General features: G+C 41.3%; 2 protein-coding genes across 7 annotated transcripts in view; both read left to right on the top strand.

Moving 5' to 3' along the window:
• The window catches only part of SNCAIP (synuclein alpha interacting protein), a 143,685-nt gene that overhangs the window by 50,498 nt on the left and 73,700 nt on the right, over positions 1–19,487 (top strand). The gene's annotated exons all lie outside the window — the stretch shown is intronic.
• On the top strand, positions 9,262–10,248 carry LOC132767236 (uncharacterized). The gene has a single exon (XM_060761960.2). It carries the CDS (start codon positions 9,262–9,264, stop codon positions 10,246–10,248), a length of 987 nt encoding a protein of 328 aa, XP_060617943.2.

Raw genomic sequence — 19,487 nt, 5'->3', positions numbered from 1 at the left:
TGCCTGCCATAGATGTGGGTGAAACGTCAGGACAGATTGCTTCTGGAACATGGCCATACAGCCCGGAAAATTCATAGCAACCGAGTGATTCTGGCCATGAAAGCCTTTGACAACACAAACTTACATTATAGCATTCTAATGGTCTTTTAGTGTTATGTGGTATATAAGTAGCATATACTTTTTTAGTGGTATATAGTCATGAAACAAAAATGTTGTTGTTTATTTGTTCAGTTGCTTTCAACTCTTTGTGATCTCATGGACCAGCACACATCAGAGCTCCCTGTCGGTCGTCACTACCCCCAGCTCCTTTGGTCTTCCTCTTCCTTTTTCCTTCAATTTTCCCCAGCATAATTGTCTTCTCTAAGCTTTCCTGTCTTCTCTTCATCTTTGTCTCTAATATCCTTCCCTCCAATGAGCAGTCGGGCTTTATTTCCTGAAGTATGGACTATTTGGATCTTCTGGTGGTCCAAGGCACTCTCAGAATTTTCCTCCAACACCACAGTTCAAAAGCATCTATCTTCCTTCACTCAGTCTTCCTTATGGTCCAGCTCTCACATCCGTAGGTTATTACAGAAAATACTATTGTCACATAAAATTAACATACTTGCTTTAGTAAATTCTGTGTGGTTACTTTTTAGCTCTTCCTTTTGTTGTTACATCATATGGATCAAATGGAGAAATGATTTGCTATTAGACTTAGTTCCTGCCTTCATAACTGTGAGGCCAGGAATCCATGGCATGAAAGTTGGTTAGCGATGTTTATCCATTTCCCTTTTTATCTACAATGGATAGGAAGATTGGTCTGGCTGAAGCAGTAGTGTTTCAGCTGGGCTGTGTGAAACAAGCATGTTAATTTTATGTGACACTGCAATATTTTATATTATCAGTGAATAGCCTTGTAGGAATTCCAAGTGAATGGAAACATACATTAATAAAACAAAACAAGTCATACACAACTGGTTAAGCAAATAAACTGACCTGTAATTTGTTTTGATATTTTCTGTTAGATTACGTTTCGAGTACATTAACTTTTGCAGGGAGCATAAACAGTGTATACTGTTTAAATTACCAAATAACAAATATTAATTTCTTGTTCTCTGATCTCTCTTTCAGGGGAAATTGAAACAAACAAGCTTATTTCTCTAAACAGTCTTTCATTGTATGCAATAACAGCAAAACCGTATTTTGTCCGTTACTATGTTAGAAAATCATTAAGAAGATACCACTGTTTTTTAAAGAACTATATGAGTTATCAAAAGCAGGAATGAGATTTCTTTGCAAGTATGTTGTTTTAGTAACTAAGTCGTCAATCCACAACTCAATGCAAATGTAAGACAAGGGTATTGAAGTTCCAGCTGAAATATTCATACGATATAGTGTTGCACCATTGTAGTCTTCCTGCAGTGTTCTTGGAATGTTTAACATTACATTGGCCTAATGACAAGAATTCTTGATCATCTGAGATGCTGTGGGGCACTAAGGTAGCACTACCCATTCAAATGAGTTACTAGTGCCTTCTTTTTGACTCCAGACTACACACCCAGTACAGTAGAAATAATAGTGGTGTAGTTCTTCTTTGCAAAAACCATCAGTTGACACAGGAATTACATTGATCAGGTAATTCTGGTTGACTTTATTCCACCACCTTCACAAAAAGACACACTGAAGAAGATGACCACATTGCTGGAGGACAAGCTTTGACAGCCTGCTTCTCGTAGCTTATGCATCTGATTGGTTTCCTGTCAGCGATTGTCCTTGGAGAGTTCCTTGATGGCGCAGTTGGCTTTCTGCTTGGCTGCATGGTTGAAATAGGGAGTTGATGTGAGCAGTTAACACAATTATTCCCCTTGAAAAGAGAAGGTGTCTTTGGTACTGCTTCCCTTGAGAGCTTGGTCCCAAGGTACCCATAGTGTCTGAAGCCTATAAATAAGAATTTTGCAAGTTAAGTTGTCCTGAATTGGTGGTCTTTAGATACAGTTAATGCCCTTCTCTTGTCACCCTTCTTTATATAAAGCAATTGTGGTGAGTCCAGAAGGTGGTTTTATCCATCTCAGACTATACAAACTACCAAAATATATTATAAAGAACCATGGAAGAAAAAATAAAGTGACTTATATCTATTTATGTTTTTGAAAAACAAAACAGAAATATAGGTTCTACAGATTTATTGAAACAAAATGTATTGCTGCTCCAAATACTTCCAGGAGATGCATGTCACCCTGGTTGTTGCTGTTATGTGATTGTGCATAAAACTCTAATTTATGGCAAGATTTTCTTGGCAAGATTTATGCAGAAGAAGTTTCCCATTGTCTTTTTCTCAGACTGAGAGAGGGTGACAGCTAGGTTCATGCACTGAGTTTCCATGGCCAAGTGGAGAGTTGTGGGAGGAGCTGAGTTTTTCCAGATTCAAATCTCTCCCAACGCAGGGACATAGTCCCAATGCTAGTACAATGTGAGGCCAGAGAGAGGGGAGTGCGACATAATTTCCAGCATCTTTAGTCCTGGAATGAGTTGTATCAGTGGTTCTCAACCTGTGGGTCCCCAAATGTTTTGGATTCAACTCCCAGAAATCCTGAGCTGGTAAACAGACTGAGATTTCTGGGACTTATAGGCCAAAACACCTGGGAACCCACAGGTTGAGAACCACTGGGTTAGATTCAGAACAACTTACATAGGTTCAGCTGGACTTTGGCTATACTGGCCAATTAGAACTATGCTCTAAGTTAGGGGTCTTCAAACTAAGGCCTGGGGACCAGATGCGGCCCTCCAAGGTCATTTACCCGGCCCTTGCTCAGGGTCAACCTAAGTCTGTAACAACTCAAAAGCACACAATAACAACAACAATCCTATCTCATCAGCCAAAAGCAGGCCCACACTTTCCATTGAAATACTAATAAATTTATATTTGTTTAAATTGTTCTTCATTTTAATTATTGTATTGTTTTTAAGTGGGTTTTTTTGCACTACAAATAAGATATGTGCAGTGTGCATAGGAATTAATTCATTTTTTTTTTCAAATTATAATCCGGCCCTCCAACAGTTTGAGGGACTGTGACCTGGCGCTCTGTTTAAAAAGTTTGAGGACCCCTGCTCTAAGTAAAAAAAAAAAAGTAAATTTCTTTCTTCGGGGAAAGAATGTACTCTCCAATGTAGAAACAAGTATGGCATTAGGAGGGTTACTTCAGATCAGTCCTTTTAATATCCCAAGGAGCCAGCAGACTACACAACAGGCTCTGTCTTACCTTTTTTTGGATGCTTGTCTCATGTTAATTCAATGCCAAGTTCTCTGGAAACACAAAATCTCTCTCTCTCTCTCTCTCTCTCACACACACACACATTCTGTACAGATCTGTACTGTCAAGGGCAATCTATTATCACTTGTACAGTATTTTTATGATAGCATTTATGTGCTAGGTAAAAACGTGACATGACTTTCACTCTGGCTTGCTTCAGAAGTACCAGATCAAAATACACAGCTATGAACTCTTGAACTTAGGGAAACTTCTGAATAAACATGATAAAGGATAAGGTAATCCTACTCTCAGAATTCACTCCTCCACTTAAATCAATCACTTTTTTAAAGTCAGTGGTCTGACTGATAGCTTGTTGTTTTTCTTAGACGAAAGTGCTGCTTCAGATTCATGTACGATCTCTGAAAATACATCCATCCCTTCCCTTTTAAAATTTTTATATAAATTGACTGAGCAGATAATTCATCCTATACCACATGTTTTTCTTGGCACACATTGTTAACAAGAAGGGGGAAATGAATAAAATAAGCTGGTGCTACAGAGATGCTCAGTCAATAAGAGAAAAACCAGACAATGCAGATGACATCTAATAGAAACAATGTTATTTTACATCATTAAAACAGGGGAGAAAATTGTGCTAAGGGAGTTCTAGGAGATAGTATAATCAGTGCTCCAGAGACTACATTACAAACCCTTATCTGGCTTATTACTGTCAAAACAGTGCCACGGCATGTCAGGTTGTCACTTTGTTTGAATATGTAAAGCTGCAGCAAAATACTATTAATGGCAAACGGTCTCTGTAAATGGGTATACAGCTATCTCAGTTTTCTTTCTGAGGTTTGCTTTCTAAAAACATTGCTGTTTCCCATAGAACATGACTATAAAAATGTAAATATGTAATTGGAGGGTTTTGGAATGTATAGGAAAAAGGAGACACTTTTCGGATGGGATGTTATGGAGAACTATGGCCACCCAATTAGGGGATATCCCACCGCTGCCACCACGTATGGTGATACTGTGGCCACCTAATATAGGAATATCCCACCAGGTGCCACCAATTATAAAGGATATCGACCCAAAAACCCTGGGATATCCCACCACTTGGCACCAAATATACCAATTATAAAAGACTTAGCCCACCAGGTGCCACCAATGCTAAAAGAATCAGCCCACCAATGATCCCACACAATGGAGGAGGAATGGAAAAATCTGCTTCAGGCAGACACACACAAGATGGAGGACAAAAGGCAAAACCACGAGGCTTGGCTCAAGGCGAAGCTGTGAGGGAAATCAGTGCACACACACATCCTCACTCACAGAAAGCCCAAATAGTGGAAAGACACCACTGTATATATTTTATTTTGCCTTTGCTCCTTCCCACTATTTATTAAGAATTACTTTTGCTTCCACCAATATGTTATCTCATTAGGCCACCTCCTTTACTGACATGTTTAAAAGCCACACAGAGACTTCAGTTGTAATAAAACAGGAAATTGTTTATTTAGAACAGTCAAATTAGCTTAATGGTTGCTGATATAACTTGTTAGGATTTTCTTCAATACAGAGGAATTGTACTTAAATCTTAAATTTCCTTAGAACAAAGTTCCACACATAGAAATTCAAACAGGAATCCTTTAAAACCTTTTGAATTCTCCCTTCCTCCCTTCAAAACTCTCTAAACACTTTAGAGGCCTAAATCTATTTTCTCAAAGAGGTTTCTTTCTTAGAACCCCAAAATGATCCCCAAATCTCTTCCTTTCTTCCCTTCTTTCACCACCAGTTTCCTAACTCCTTCCTCTTCCAACTCAGTCTCCAAACTGCTTCTTCTTCAGCACCATTTCCCTAACTCCCATTAGTGTTGTGCATTTGGGGTAAACCTTTCCTGGCTTTCGTTTCATGTCCCGGCTTTCGTTGGGGTCCCAATCCATTGTTTGGGATCCTCCCAAAAAACAGGAGGGTTGTTTTTGGTTTGGGCCTCCAAAAATTGGACCATTACTGGGGGGTGGCTTGCCACCCACTGCCTCCCCTTCCGGTGTGTGCTTCTGTTCTTCTTACCTGGCACCTGCTGTTTCTGTTCTAGAGTAAGAGGTGCTCAGCTGCAGGCATGCTCTGGGCCTGCCTGCATGCCGCTGCCACACACGCATTCTCAGAGAGTGCGTGTGTGGTGGGGCATGCAGGCACACCCGGAAAGTGTAAACGCCTGCCAGTGCCTGCAGCCAAGCACCTCTTCCTTCAGACCTGCCTGTGTGCATGCCCCACCACACACACACTTTCCAAGGCAAGGAGGCAATTTCGGCTGCAGACAAAAGCAGGCTTTGTCTTGATCAGATTTTTGTGTGGGGCTTCCCATTTTGTGCTCCTGAAGAAACGGATGACACATAAGAAACAGGAGAAATTGTAGGAATAAATTCTGCACCACTTTAATGTCCATATCAATGAGGGGAAAAAAGAAACGCTTAATAGATATTGAAAATAGTAATGGCAAGAAAGTGGATACAACAGGCTGAGCTACAAGAAATGAACATCAAGCTTATTAGAGAAAGAATTGCACTTCCAAACTGCATTCCCTCAAATCCAAACTCCTAATTGTTTCATTGGATCACTGTTAATATTGAAAATCAGCAAAATAAATAGGAAAGCACTTGAGTAAAATTATAGAAGTGACAATGGAGACACCTTAAACTGGGAACCTGTTCTCATTGGGAAAACCATTCCTCGTGATGAAATTCAACCAAATAGAAATTGCCAGGATTTTTACATGTATCTTTAATTTTTTCGTGATAATAGCAGCAATTCTTTGTAGTAAACATTGGAAAAATGTTTTTTTCTCTTGAATTGCCCCAAACGATAGGTTTTCTATTTTAAAAAAACAGAAGAAATGTTCATTTCTACAAATAAGGCTTTTTTTAGTCATTTGGATTTGGTCTAAATCTGAGCTGTCAAAGTTATTTGTAAGTTTTGAGTAGTGAGATTGTGAACGATCAATTTCATGTTACTGTAATAACATCTTGGGGAGGGGGGAGGGATAGAATTGAATCATTGTACATTTGTTACATCATTGTTATCATAATTATCATTTTCTGTTTTCAATCATGTTTCCTTTTGTTATTGTAACATTATAGCACTGTATTTTTAAAGATACACTCTGGTTGCCTAAATTGGAGGGGTTTGTTTCCTGTCTAGCTGTGAGAGACTACCTCAGTTTGAATACTGTTTTTTAAGACAACCTTCTTCGATTTATCTTTAATCTTTGTTCAAAGCTTCAAGAGACATTTTCAATATGGCATGATTTGATAAGACTGACACTTACCAAAGAAAAATAATTCAGCAGGCAAACCTTATCAAATAGCCTGTTGAAGCTGATAAATACTTGAAGGATTGCCCTCCCAGACATTCACTAGATTCAAAGAATTAGTGTTAGATTTCCGCTTTCTGAAATACTCTAAAAATCATCTTTTATGAGCTGATGTGTGCTGTCATTTTTATGACATAGCCTGAGCAAGTCTTCCTGTCCCTTTGTGGTGGTTGCCCTGTAAGAAAGCCCAGTTGTAATCCTTTGCTTTTTTTCCTATCAGTGACAGAGTAACAAAGACCCTGAGAGAAATGTACACATATTGTATATTTTTACTTAATGGAGGGCCTTTTCCTTGAGCTTGTTTATCTTACATATATTGTTCCTTTCATATGCTCAGGAGAAAGGATCATTTATCTCTATGAAGGAACAGTCGCTCATTAAAAAGCAGCTGTCATGGGGCTTCTGGGTTTAGTAAGATTGCATCATAAAATTACTTGTACTTCCCATTGACTTTCCTACATACGACACCCCAAGCATTACTAGTGTGACATTTCCATTCATTTCAGCAGGGAATTGTACAGAGAAGCCACCCAAATGTTCAAGGTTCTTAGATACGAATGAATATTTATCATATGTACCACTGAAAATTAACCTTAATCCCACAATCCCACATTGAAATATAATTATTTTTGTTATTGTTCTCCTTTTTGTACAAATTTGTTCAAATTATTTTACTCTACAAAATTGTTCAAATTTTTCACTCAGCATGAATATGGTAATCTCGTTTTCTGAGAATCTCCATTTTAAAAAATCATACAAACCATACTGAAAACAATAATGATAATTGCACCATTCTATGGCTTGCACTTCTGTAATTTTCTTTTTAAGCTATTTTCCCAATCGAGGGGTTAGCATTGTGACTGTCGTTTCCACAGGGTTTGGTTTTGGGCGGCCTGAGGTCTCTGGTTGGCAATATGCATGTCTCCATTGAAGGTGGCCATGAATATTTTCTTTGGCTTTCCACATGGTTGTCGTCCTGAAATCTCCAAATGTAGTGCTGTTTGTACTACTGATGTTGGTTCTCTTCTAATGACATGGCTATACCACTATAATCTGGTTTCCCGCATTTTTTTGCTCGCTTTTATTTCTGGTTTTTGACTGATGTCATCATTTGGCACATGGTCAAGCCAAGTGTCCACCTTAGTATTTTCATTTGCATTGTGTTAAAGGCTTGTTCGTGTTTCCTTGTTGCTGGCCAGCACTCTGCCCCGTAGAGGGCCACTGGGCAAACAACTGTAGTGTAGATCATATCTTTGAGTTGTTCAGATATTTTTGAGTTACATGGAATGTCACTAGCTTGCCGCCATTTCAACTAACCTGCATTTACTCGCAACCATGCATTTGGCACTCTGTTGCCATTTATGGAGACCCTAGGTATTTCAATTGGGTGGCCTTCTTTAGTGCTTGCCCATTAGTTTGAATTGTTTTTCCATTTTGAAGGCCCCATTCCAGATACTCTGTTTTGAGTTTGTTCCGTTGAAGTCCATTTTCACTGAGTCACTCCATGTCTGCAACTGTTGTTGGAGGGCTGCATGTTTTTGGTGGCTGAGTGCTATGTCATCTGCATATAGGAGTGTCCAGGGATGCATAGTCTGCAAATCTGCTGTAGAGTATGCAGAGTATGAATAGTAATGGTGAGAGTGCTGATCCCTGATTCACGCCAACAGGGATGTTGAAGGGTGGCGAAATCCCTGGAGGGCAGCAGGCCATTCTTGCTGTATTATTGTATAGTAGCTTTCCCCATGTTACAGTATTCTTTCAGATATTTTCATTACATGACACAACAGGCGTATTTGGCGGTATGTTGTACAATTGTAGATGTCTCCTTTGTCCTTCCAAATTGGTATGGTTATACTGATAGTCTAGCCCAGGGGGGCGGGGTGTGTGTGATTTTTCTGTTAAGATTTTGTTCAACAGTGATGCTAGAAAGGTAGCACCACAGTCTTTGAGCATTTTCCAAATTTCAGGCGGGTATGTCATCTGGGCCGGTGGCTTTTCCATTCTTCATTTTTTGTATGACTTGCACTTCTGCAGTTTAGGTTTATTTCTCCCACAGATAAATCATGGCTTGGACAGTTCAGGTTTGAAATAAAATCTGTTCAATAGATATTTCATAAGTATATTGTATGTATCTGTATAGAATTTTCAGTGAAACCATGGTTTTTTAATCTGCTTTTCTAATTTTCATACACATCTAGTGTGCACTGTATTTTAGAATATGGGTGTTTCTGAAGTCAAACCATTATGATTTTATTCAAAGTCCATAGAGTTTTCTAATTTTTTTTTACCCACACTCTGTAGGTGGGGATATGTTATTCACCAAAGAAATCTACATTTGTGATATTTTTAGCAGGTTTCTAAGTTGCTTCCATTATATTTGTACCCTTTCATTAAAGGACAATCTTGTGAGTGCTCATAATGATAGCACCACATGGGATGATGAAAGGTTACCTGAGTACACTTGCTTAAACAACATTGGCTTAGATTTATTTTCAGTTTCATACTCTAAGAGGAGCCTGATTATGCCTTTCTTTAGCATTGTCCATGCTATGAACATTTACATGAAATGTCTGTGAAAGAATTGTCAATGGCTTTTTAAAATCCAGATATTGTATGGAATAAAATAGATATAGAAAAAGCTATCGGCTAAAGAACATGGATCACACTCTTAGAACCTCAGAGATAGTTGTCTGTGTTGTTCTGATTTCCAGCAGTGTGATTGGAAATACACTGCTCATTTATTGCACAAGGAGATGCATCAGTGAGTATTTGCGAACCTCATTTGTGTTTATTTTCAGTCTTGCTTATGTCCATCTCATAAACAGCTTGGTGGTGGATGTCTTAAAGATTGTTTATGCCTCTGGTGTTGGGCTGGATTCAGCTGGCTGCAAAGCTTTCATGTTCACAACAACTTCTACTACTTCTCTTGGCATATGGTTCACATTATACATTGCTTGGCTCTATTGCTTTAAATTGTGTCGAATCGTGCATCCTCCAGTTGAAACTCCAAGCACAAACCATCAGAAGTTTCATTTGGTCCTAGTTTTCACTCTCTGGATTGCTGCTTTGGGGGTCTGCTCCCCACTTTTGATATATACAGGAAAGACTGAAAAGCTGAAGAAAGAAAATGAAACTTCCCAGCAGTTCAACAACCTAATCTATACTGAATGCAAAACAGAATACAACAATTACTATACAGAAACTTTCTATGGAAAAACATTTTTAGTAGTTATTGATCTTCTCCCACTGCTGGTTACGCTTCTTGTTGGCCTCCGAATAATACATCTCCTTTGGGAACACAAGAAGGCAACACATGGAGATGTATGGATTGGACAGGATGCAGCTGAAAAGGAGGTCCTCAGAGCATGTAAGTTTGTCCTGCTCTTAATATGGCTGATCACTTCACTCTGGACTTCTTACTTTATCCTCTTTTACTGCCTGAAGAATTTAAAATCTTGCTACTTTGCACCACTGGTGTTGACACTTCTGTCTTCAGGATACTCAGCTGTCAGTCCTTATCTTCTTATGTTGATTAACTACAAAGTACAAGTGAAGGTGAGGTGTTTTTCCTATAACGGTGAGAAGAAATCTGTTTCTCTGTCAACTGTATCCCCGTCTGTTCATGTCTCTCCATATGCTTAGTGGCCAGACTGTTTCCTTCCCCAAACATGTGACTGCACTAAAAAGCGAATGTGGAAATAGAAAAAGGTTGCAAATCTGTTTTCATTAGGTTGTTATGTATGTAACATAGATACTGTATAATAAGGAGTTACCTGCTCTTTCCCTTTCAAAAAATTGTAGAAACAGCTTTATATGTGAACAAAGGATTGTATTTTTATATAAAAATATTTTGAACCGGTTTTTCTATGGAACATAACATCCAAAGCCACTAATATACTTAATCGGGAACTGAGGAGGCATTTACACTACATTCTACATTGGCACAAAGCAGCAACTGAAGAAAGTGAGATTAGATTATTTACCTCTCTGGGTCTGCCTGGTGAGAAGAGAAGGATCAGAAGTACAAGGTGGGCACTATCTATTCAGTAGTCTCCAACAACTAGCATTGCATGGTGATACCACACATTGTATAGCACTTATGCAGGATAGATTGTCCCTTCTTGGGACTCCCTGCTAATTCTAAGGTGATTTCATCTTGAAATTTCCAGACCACATCGATGATATCAGCTTGAAGCTTGTGCCATTGACTATCTGCATTGTCCATCCTATGCAAACAATAACAGTGATCAGACCAAGACAATGATATATAAACACAAACATGCTTTATAAATACAAGGAACATGTTTTGAATGGGTCCACAGGGTTTTTTTGTAAGGACACAGTTTCATTCAACTTTGGAATGCAACAAATGATTTTACCATCTTCAGTGAATTCCTATATGTTCTATCTGTTCTATGTTCCATGAGTAAAGCAATAAAGTATGCTATACTGCATTGATTGTGTATGTGTGTTTTTAAAACTCAAATTGCATTTTATTACAGGTATAGATTAAACAATGGAAGTACTTTAATAATTAATGAAGTAATAAAAATCTGTCGTTTCCTTTCTAGATAAGTTCTTCATGTTATGAGCTATCAATTAAAGTAGTATATTTATAGTCTGTCATAATGGTGGTAGTATTGTATTTGTAATCTATCTCAGATGGCTAGTACACTTTCCCCCACTCAAATTAGCTCATGATTCCTAAGAATTGTGATATCGCAAATAAGCCAGTGAAATTCACTGGCTAAATTAAACTTCAATGAGTTCAGAAGAAAACAGGGACACTATTTCATAGAATCATAGAATCAAAGAGTTGGAAGAGACCTCCTGGGCCATCCAGTCCAACCCCCTGCCAAGAAGCAGGAATATTGCATTCAAATCACCCCTGACAGATGGCCATCCAGCCTTTGTTTAAAAGCTTCCAAAGAAGGAGCCTCCACCACACTCCGGGGCAGAGAGTTCCACTTCTGAACGGCTCTCACAGTCAGGAAGTTCTTCCTCATGTTCAGATGGAATCTCCTCTCTTGTAGTTTGAAGCCATTGAGGAGATGGAATCTCCTCTCTTGTAGTTTGGATCCATTATTTAGGGAGGTTGGTGGGAGAACTATGTTTCTAGACCAAGGTCCACTTGGTGGGTTTCTGTGGCTTGAATAGGGATTCAGCCACTGGTCTTCCAGATTCCTAGTCCAATGCTCAAATCACTAGACATTATTGGCCCTATGAACACTGTTTACAATTGTTCAGGTGGCAATATTGCAGTCTGATGGTATTGTATGCCTAGTTTTGCACAAATTCTACAAGAAAATGTGACTTTGAGGAACTAAAATGTTCTGTCCTGGTGCATTAGGATTGAAATACTTGTCTCTCTGAGTGTGTGTTTTAAAGCTAAATGTATTCTAAAACATGTCACTGAGCTTTGCTTTGAGGAGAAATTAGATATGAAAATAATGTGTGATTAAACTTGGGTTAAGGAAATTTCTGTTAGTGCCAGTTCTTCTATAACATCAGAATCTGCCTTAAAGTGAGAGCATTAATCTCTCTTGTTCATTGTATCTGCACTGGGTTGGCAGCGGTTTTCTAAAATTTCTAATATTCTATTCCCATCCTAACTGGATATCTTATGCATTGAAATTGGTACCATCTGTTTGCAAAGGTACCCATTTCAATGTCTGAAATACCCAGTTAGGATGCTTTCATCCACTGAACCATGGCCTCCATGAGTAGTTTAGCTCTAACTTGAACTTAATTCATTCTCTTTTCACATCTCTTGGCCTTCCTGCTATGCAGATTTGCAATCTTTATACCTGTACTTTGCTTCCTAACATTGTAAAACAATAAATAAATGGAATTCAAGAGAAAAATAAGCTGTTTCTTTTCTGTTACTACATGTGATTGTTTAGCTCCTTGAACATGTTTCCTGTTGTTTTGCAGCTGTAAATAATTTACAATTGCAGGATAAAACCAATCTTAAGGGCGATTATTCTTCTTTCAAGAAACTCCCAAGGCATTGTTTGTGGAAGTCTATGCTTTTTGAAAACCTCAAGGCCAATTCACATAACATGCCACAAGAAGTTTTTGCTAATATGTCTAGTTCCTGGTCCCCTGGGTCTGACATGCTCAGGGATCAATCAATCATGTGTAAACCTATTTGTTGACCTGGTTTAAATGAAATGCTGAATTATGGCTTAGTATTATGTGCATGAGCCTTAGACCTCTGCATTTTCCATTCCCTCTCTGAAATCTTACATTTATTTCCAGTTATTTATTATATCTGATCATGGATTGTAAATCATGGTTTGAAAAGTGTCTTATTCTTAAGACCTATCACTAATTAGGTGTGGACATATTTGGATGTAATAATAAATCATAATTGGTAGTAAACATTGTTTGCTGTTAAAGACATTAATTGCACAGCAAATAGATGCACATGATTTGCAGAAACTGTGTGCATCTCATATGGCTTGTCTGCAGAGGTCAGTTTATGTATCACTCACTCACACACACACACACACAAAAACAAACCAGAATTCAAGAAGCTATACCATTGCTTGTGACATAAGGTCAATAACTCTTTGGTTATTTGAAAACAATATTGAAAATTCACTTTTTCAAAGCACTTTAGGGGAAAGAAAAAGTATGAGATTACTCATGAGCTTGAAGTTTACATGTATAATGCAAAACCACAGTTTAGTGTTATGATTGGACACAGTCATTTTGTAAGGCCCTTATTCTGCCCCATTACTTTAATATGTCTGCATTAGACTTATGTCAATTTAACTTCTGTTATTAGTACACTCAGAAAGTTGTTTTTATAGCCAGCTTAACTGATCCAATTAAAGCTTAATTGGTACAGTTTGAGACACAAGACTTACCATGAAAACTTTTAGAATGTAGCTGTTGAGTTTGAATAGAATTGCCAATACTTTGGGGGGGAGGAGGGAGAGACATGGAACGTGTCATGTTTCACACTGTGGACAGTTACTTCCTAAAGTAGCTGCATGTATCGTTCTAGTACCCAAAGGTACGTTTTGGGTATGGGTTTTGTAAATAACTGTTTACAGCCGTAAGTGGGCTTATGACAAACAAAAAAACCCAACTAGGTACCTTTCCAAGCTCTGTTCATGTGATCCAAAAGCTCAGTTTTCATGACAAATTTTAAACTTCCACTCTATGTGTAACATTTGTTTGCATATTTTAATATGTATCTTATTAAAATATATTTTAATATGTGGATTCTACAGAATGTTTTTAAATGATTTTGTGTTTTGATTATACAGTATGTTTTAGCAATGTTGTAACCCACCTCGAGCTGTGACGAGAGGCAAGTAAGATATATATATATATATATATATATATATATATATATATATATCTTCAATTTTTACTCATTTGGTTCAAAATCTATGATAACCAAAAAATATAGGCAGCAATAATGCTTATAACAATAGGTGCAGCTTTTCTTCTAGATGGAAATAGCTTAGAAATAGCCGTTAAGTTCTGAAAAGATGCACATGTTTGGTGGAAAATGCTTCTTTCTGATTATAGTAAGAGCAAAAACCCCTTAAGAAGTGGTCACCAAATTGTCTTCACCAGAGTCTCAAAAACTGAGAGTTACATAACAGGAAAGCCTTCTAAGGAACGGTGTCCCCTCTGTCTCTTTTTATGTGTGCAAACCATTTTAGTAATAATTATTTTGTAAAGCAAAATATTTCAGGCTGTAAAAACACAGACCATACAGCTGTAGTGGTGTTTGTCAGTAAAAGTCTTAAGCAGTGAATTTGTTATGTTCATTTAAAAAGAAAGTTTTTGTACTATGATTGAATCTGACTAGCCTTCCATATTTATATAGGTACTGTAGCCTATGTGTATCTGACTGCTAGTAAGTGTGTCATTAAATCATCTTCAATTTAAAATGCCCACCTTCTCTTTCTTTGGCACTTATTCCTTATTCACAGTGCCATTACCAAATAGAAGAGTTACAACATGATACCGCTTAGAAAGCAAAATCGCTCTATTCTATTGCTTAACAAAAGCTCTCAGGATAAACAGGGTCCTCTCCCTGCAGCTCAGTGTAGGAACTATTATGCAGTAAGGACTGCCAGCTCCCAACATAATTTTTAATGACCATGACTACCCCTTGGTAGTGCTTCTGAAATCTCATTCATAAAATTCTTCCCTACTAAGCAGCAATTGATTACATAAAAGATATCATGAGAATTTTGGCATTCTGCATTTTATGCATTTTATATTAGAATTTCCATAAGTCCAAAGACAGCATCAAGAATAACTGATACAGAGAATTCATAGGAATATGAAAAAACAGGATATGATCAGTATTACTCCCCTTCCCCCAGTAATGCTTACTTCATTGGGAGAGATTTAGGAATGTGTCACTGCTACTGCTTCTGCTCATTGTGATGACTTGCCATCAAGTCGTCTCAAGCGTCTTCCAACTGCTGCTAGACTGCATTAGCACTTTCACCCCTTCCCTGTTCCTCCGTGCCGCACTTTATACCGTTAAGTAGAGCACTTTAGATCTAGCATTTATCAATGTGCTTTGAATGTGTGTTGCTGCTGAGTGATCATTTACGATCATCCTCGATCATTGACGGACTGTTCCAGAAATTGTTGCACTTTAAGAACTTTAAGAATTGGCACTTTAAGACCTAACGATATTTTGCACTTTAAGAACTGGCTATATCGATACCACCATCCGAATCGTCGCCACCCATGTGGTTCCCTGCCCCCCTCTGGATACTGTTTACGTTACTCTGCTGTGGCGGAGGGGGCGGAAGAGGAGGTGGCCCGGAATCTGGAATTGAGAGTGTGGTGGGAAGGGGGGAGGAGGGGGAGGGGAGATGCTGGCAAGAACTAATAAGCTTAACAACAAGCATAGGAGGAAATACCCTTATGGCTTATAACTGCGGCATGGAGGGAGGGAGGTGTTCCACTAGCCGAGGGGCCCCCATAGAGGTCGTGGTGGGAAGGAGGAGATGCGGGAGAAGGAGACCCCGAATTCGGCTTAATTCGGACCGCTTTCCTAAATTAACTATTCCCAACAGGTCTCCTAAGGTAATTTGGTGTAACCAGGTGAGCGGGCCCTCTGGCTTGAAGGTGGTGTTGTTGAACGCCAGGTCTGTCAACGGAAAAACAACTTGGATTCAGGACTTAATCCTGGAGGAGCGGGCAGACCTGGCGTGCATCACGGAGACCTGGCTGGATGAAGCAGGGGGCGTAAATCTCTCCCAGCTTTGTCCTCCAGGCTTCTCCGTGCAACACCAACCTAGAGCCGGAGGACGGGGAGGCGGGGTCGCAGTGGTCTATAGAGATTCCATCCATCTAACCAGGAGCCCCATCCCGCAGACCACAAATTTCGAATGCGTCCACCTGAGGGTGGGTGACCGGGACAGAATAGGGATTCTGCTAGTGTACCGTCCACCTCGCTGCACTACAGTCTCCCTACCTGAGCTAGCGGGGGTGGTCTCGAGCCTGGCGGTGGAGTCCCAACGGCTCCTTGTGCTGGGGGACTTCAACATCCACGCCGAGGCAACCCTCACAGGTGCGGCTCAGGACTTCATGTCCGCCATGGCAACCATGGGGCTGTCCCAACGAATAACTGGCCCCACCCACTGTGCTGGACACACATTGGACTTGGTTTTCTGTCAGGGATGGGAGCAGGGTGGCGGTGTGGAGGAGTTGTCTAGCTCTCCGTTGCCATGGTCCGACCACTTCCTGATTAGATTTAGACTCACTGCGCCCCCTAACCTCCGCAAGGGTGGAGGACCCATTAGGATGGTCCGCCCCAGGAGGCTAATGGATCCGAGTGGATTCCTGACGGCTCTTGGGGAGTTTCCCGCCGCCGCGGTAGGTGATCATGTCGAGGCCTTGGTCGCTCTCTGGAATGGGGAGATGACCAGGGCTATTGACAAGATCGCTCCGGAACGTCCCCTCTCGAGTAACCGAGCTAAACCAGCCCCTTGGTTTACTGAGGAGCTGGCAGCGATGAAGCGAAAGAAGAGGGTTCTAGAGAGCGTGTGGCGCTCAGACCCAAGCGAGTCAAATCGAACACGGTTTGTGTCCTTTTTAAGGGCATATGCCGCGGCAATAATAGCCGCAAAGAAAACTTTCTTTGCGGCCACTATTGCGTCTGCAAAAAACCGTCCGGCGGAGTTGTTTCGGGTTGTCAGAGGTCTTTTAACTCCCCCAACCTCAGGTGGGAGCCCTGACAACTCGGCAGCACGCTGTGAAGCATTTGCTCGGTTCTTTGCAGACAAAGTCGCTTTGATCCGCTCTGGGCTGGACGCCGCATTAGATGCAGTCTCCGTGGATGTGACACAAGCACCTGCTTGTCCGATTTTGTTGGATTCTTTTCAGTTTGTGAAACCCGAGGATGTGGACAAGATACTTGGAGGAATGAGACCCACCACGTCCATCCTAGACCCCTGCCCATCCTGGCTTCTGAAAGAGGCCAGAGGGGGATTGGCCGAGTGGGTAACGGTGGTGGTTAATGCCTCCCTTCGGGAAGGCAAGATTCCAGCGAGCCTAAAACAGGCTGTTGTAAAGCCGCTGTTGAAGAAACCATCACTCGACCCCACCAAATTGGACAACTTTCGGCCTGTTTCCAATCTTCCCTTCTTGGGCAAAGTCATGGAAAGCGTGGTGGCCTCACAACTCCAGGTATTCTTGAGAGACACGGATATTCTGGATCCGGCACAGTCTGGTTTCAGACCGGGACATGGTACCGAGACGGTCTTGGTCGCCTTAGTGGATGATCTGCGCCGGGAGCTAGACAGGGGGAGTGTGTCCCTGTTGGTGCTCCTGGACCTCTCAGCGGCCTTCGATACCGTCGACCACGGTATTCTTCTGGGGCGCCTTGCAGAGATGGGTCTTGGGGGCACTGCTTTGCAGTGGCTCCGGTCATTTCTGGAGGGTCGTACTCAGAAGGTGTTGCTGGGGGACTCCTGTTCAGCGCCACAGCCGTTGATCTGTGGCGTTCCTCAGGGTTCCATCTTGTCCCCCTTGCTGTTTAACATCTACATGAAGCCGCTGGGTGAGATCATCCGGAGTTTCGGGGTGCGGTGTCACCTGTACGCAGATGATGTCCAACTCTGTCACTCCTTCCCACCTGCTACTAAGGAGGCCGTCGAAGTCCTGAACCGGTGCCTGGCCGCTGTAATGGTCTGGATGAGGGCGAACAAACTGAAATTAAATCCAGACAAGACAGAGGTACTCCTGGTCAGTCGCAAGGCCGAACAGGGTATAGGGTTACAGCCTGTGCTGGACGGGGTCGCACTCCCCTTGAAGGCGCAGGTTCGCAGCTTGGGTGTGACCCTGGACTCATCGCTGAGCCTGGAGCCCCAGGTTTCAGCGGTGACCAGGGGAGCATTTGCACAGCTTCGGCTCGTGCGCCAGCTGCGCCCGTATCTTGGGAAGTCTGACTTGGCCACGGTGGTACACGCTTTGGTCACATCCCGCCTCGACTACTGCAACGCTCTCTACGTGGGGCTGCCCTTGAAGACGGCCCGGAAGCTTCAGCTAGTTCAGCGCGCGGCAGCCATGTTGTTAACGGGGGCTGGACGCAGAGAGCATACAACGCCTCTGCTGTCCCAGCTCCACTGGCTGCCGATTTGCTACCGGGCCCAATTTAAGGTGCTGGTGTTATCCTACAAAGCCCTAAACGGTTCCGGCCCAAAATACCTTGCAGACCGCATCTCGGCCTACGAGCCCACGAGGGCCTTGAGATCATCCGGGGAGGCCCTTCTCTCGATCCCGCCTGCCTCACAGGCACGTCTGGCGGGGACGAGGGAGCGGGCCTTCTCGGTGGTGGCCCCCCGGCTGTGGAACACTCTCCCTGCTGAAGTTAGACAGGCGCCCTCCTTGATGGCCTTTCGTAGGGGCCTAAAAACATGGCTCTTTGAACAGGCCTTCAATTGAGTGTAGTTAAATTGACAATGGAATGAACTAGGACTACGAATTTCGGCTATGACCCCAGGACTTGACGAAGCGGATTTTTAGTATAAGTGTATGTTATGTTGTATCCGTCTGGTTTGTATTGTCTTTATTTACTGTACATTGTCTTCTTGTTGTTGTTGTTCACCGCCGCGAGTCGCCTCCGGGCTGAGAGGGGCGGTCAATAAATGCAAGTAATAAATAAATAAATAAATAAATTATGGTGACCCTATGAATGAAGCACTTTCAAAAGACCTTGTTAGCAGCCCAAGCCTTGCAAACTTTGGGCTGTGGCTTTCTTGAGGGAATCAATTTTCCTGTAATGTGGTAGTCGTCTTTTCCTAGTGCCTTCATCTATGAAGTGGGCAGAAGCTTATTACAGTCAGACTCAGAGAGGCAAGAAGTAGAACCTTCAGTTACCAGCTTTGACAAACTCACTAGGCTCTACAAACTTGTATTCATTCAGAACTTGATACCACACTTTTATATAGAGTCTCAGGAAGTGTCAAGTGCTTCAACTGGTCAGTTTTCCGAGGATCAATTCCAGTTGCTGAGACCTGATAATATGGACAAGATACTTGAATCATTTCAGCCCACCACATGAAAGCTTGACCCTTGCCCTCCTTGGTTGATACAGTCTAGCAGAGCTGGATTGATAAGGTGGGTCCAAGGAAGGAGAAATGCCTGCTTGTTGTGACTGATCAACTTCATGTGTTATTGAAGGAAACTAATTATCTGAACCCATTTCAGTCTATACTCAGCCCTACACATTTGCGGGTTGGATTTGTGTGGATTTGATTCTTCATTATTTGATCAAAATGTGCTTTCTAGGAATGTTTACATCCTCCAGTACAATTCTGTGTTCAGTGGAAGTTGACCATAGAGTCATACTGGAGGGCTTACCCCAGAGATATTTTCTCAGGTTAAAA

This window comes from Anolis sagrei, chromosome 2 (genome assembly GCF_037176765.1).
Source record: "Anolis sagrei isolate rAnoSag1 chromosome 2, rAnoSag1.mat, whole genome shotgun sequence".
NCBI lineage: Eukaryota > Metazoa > Chordata > Lepidosauria > Squamata > Dactyloidae > Anolis > Anolis sagrei.
Note: the sequence above shows the minus strand (reverse complement) of the source record. Positions and strands in the feature narration are given on the sequence as shown.

Coding starts and splice junctions, on each gene's coding strand:
- LOC132767236 (XM_060761960.2), top strand. CDS start 9,262: ATGGATCACACTCTTAGAACCTCAGAGATAGTTGTCTGTGTTGTTCTG.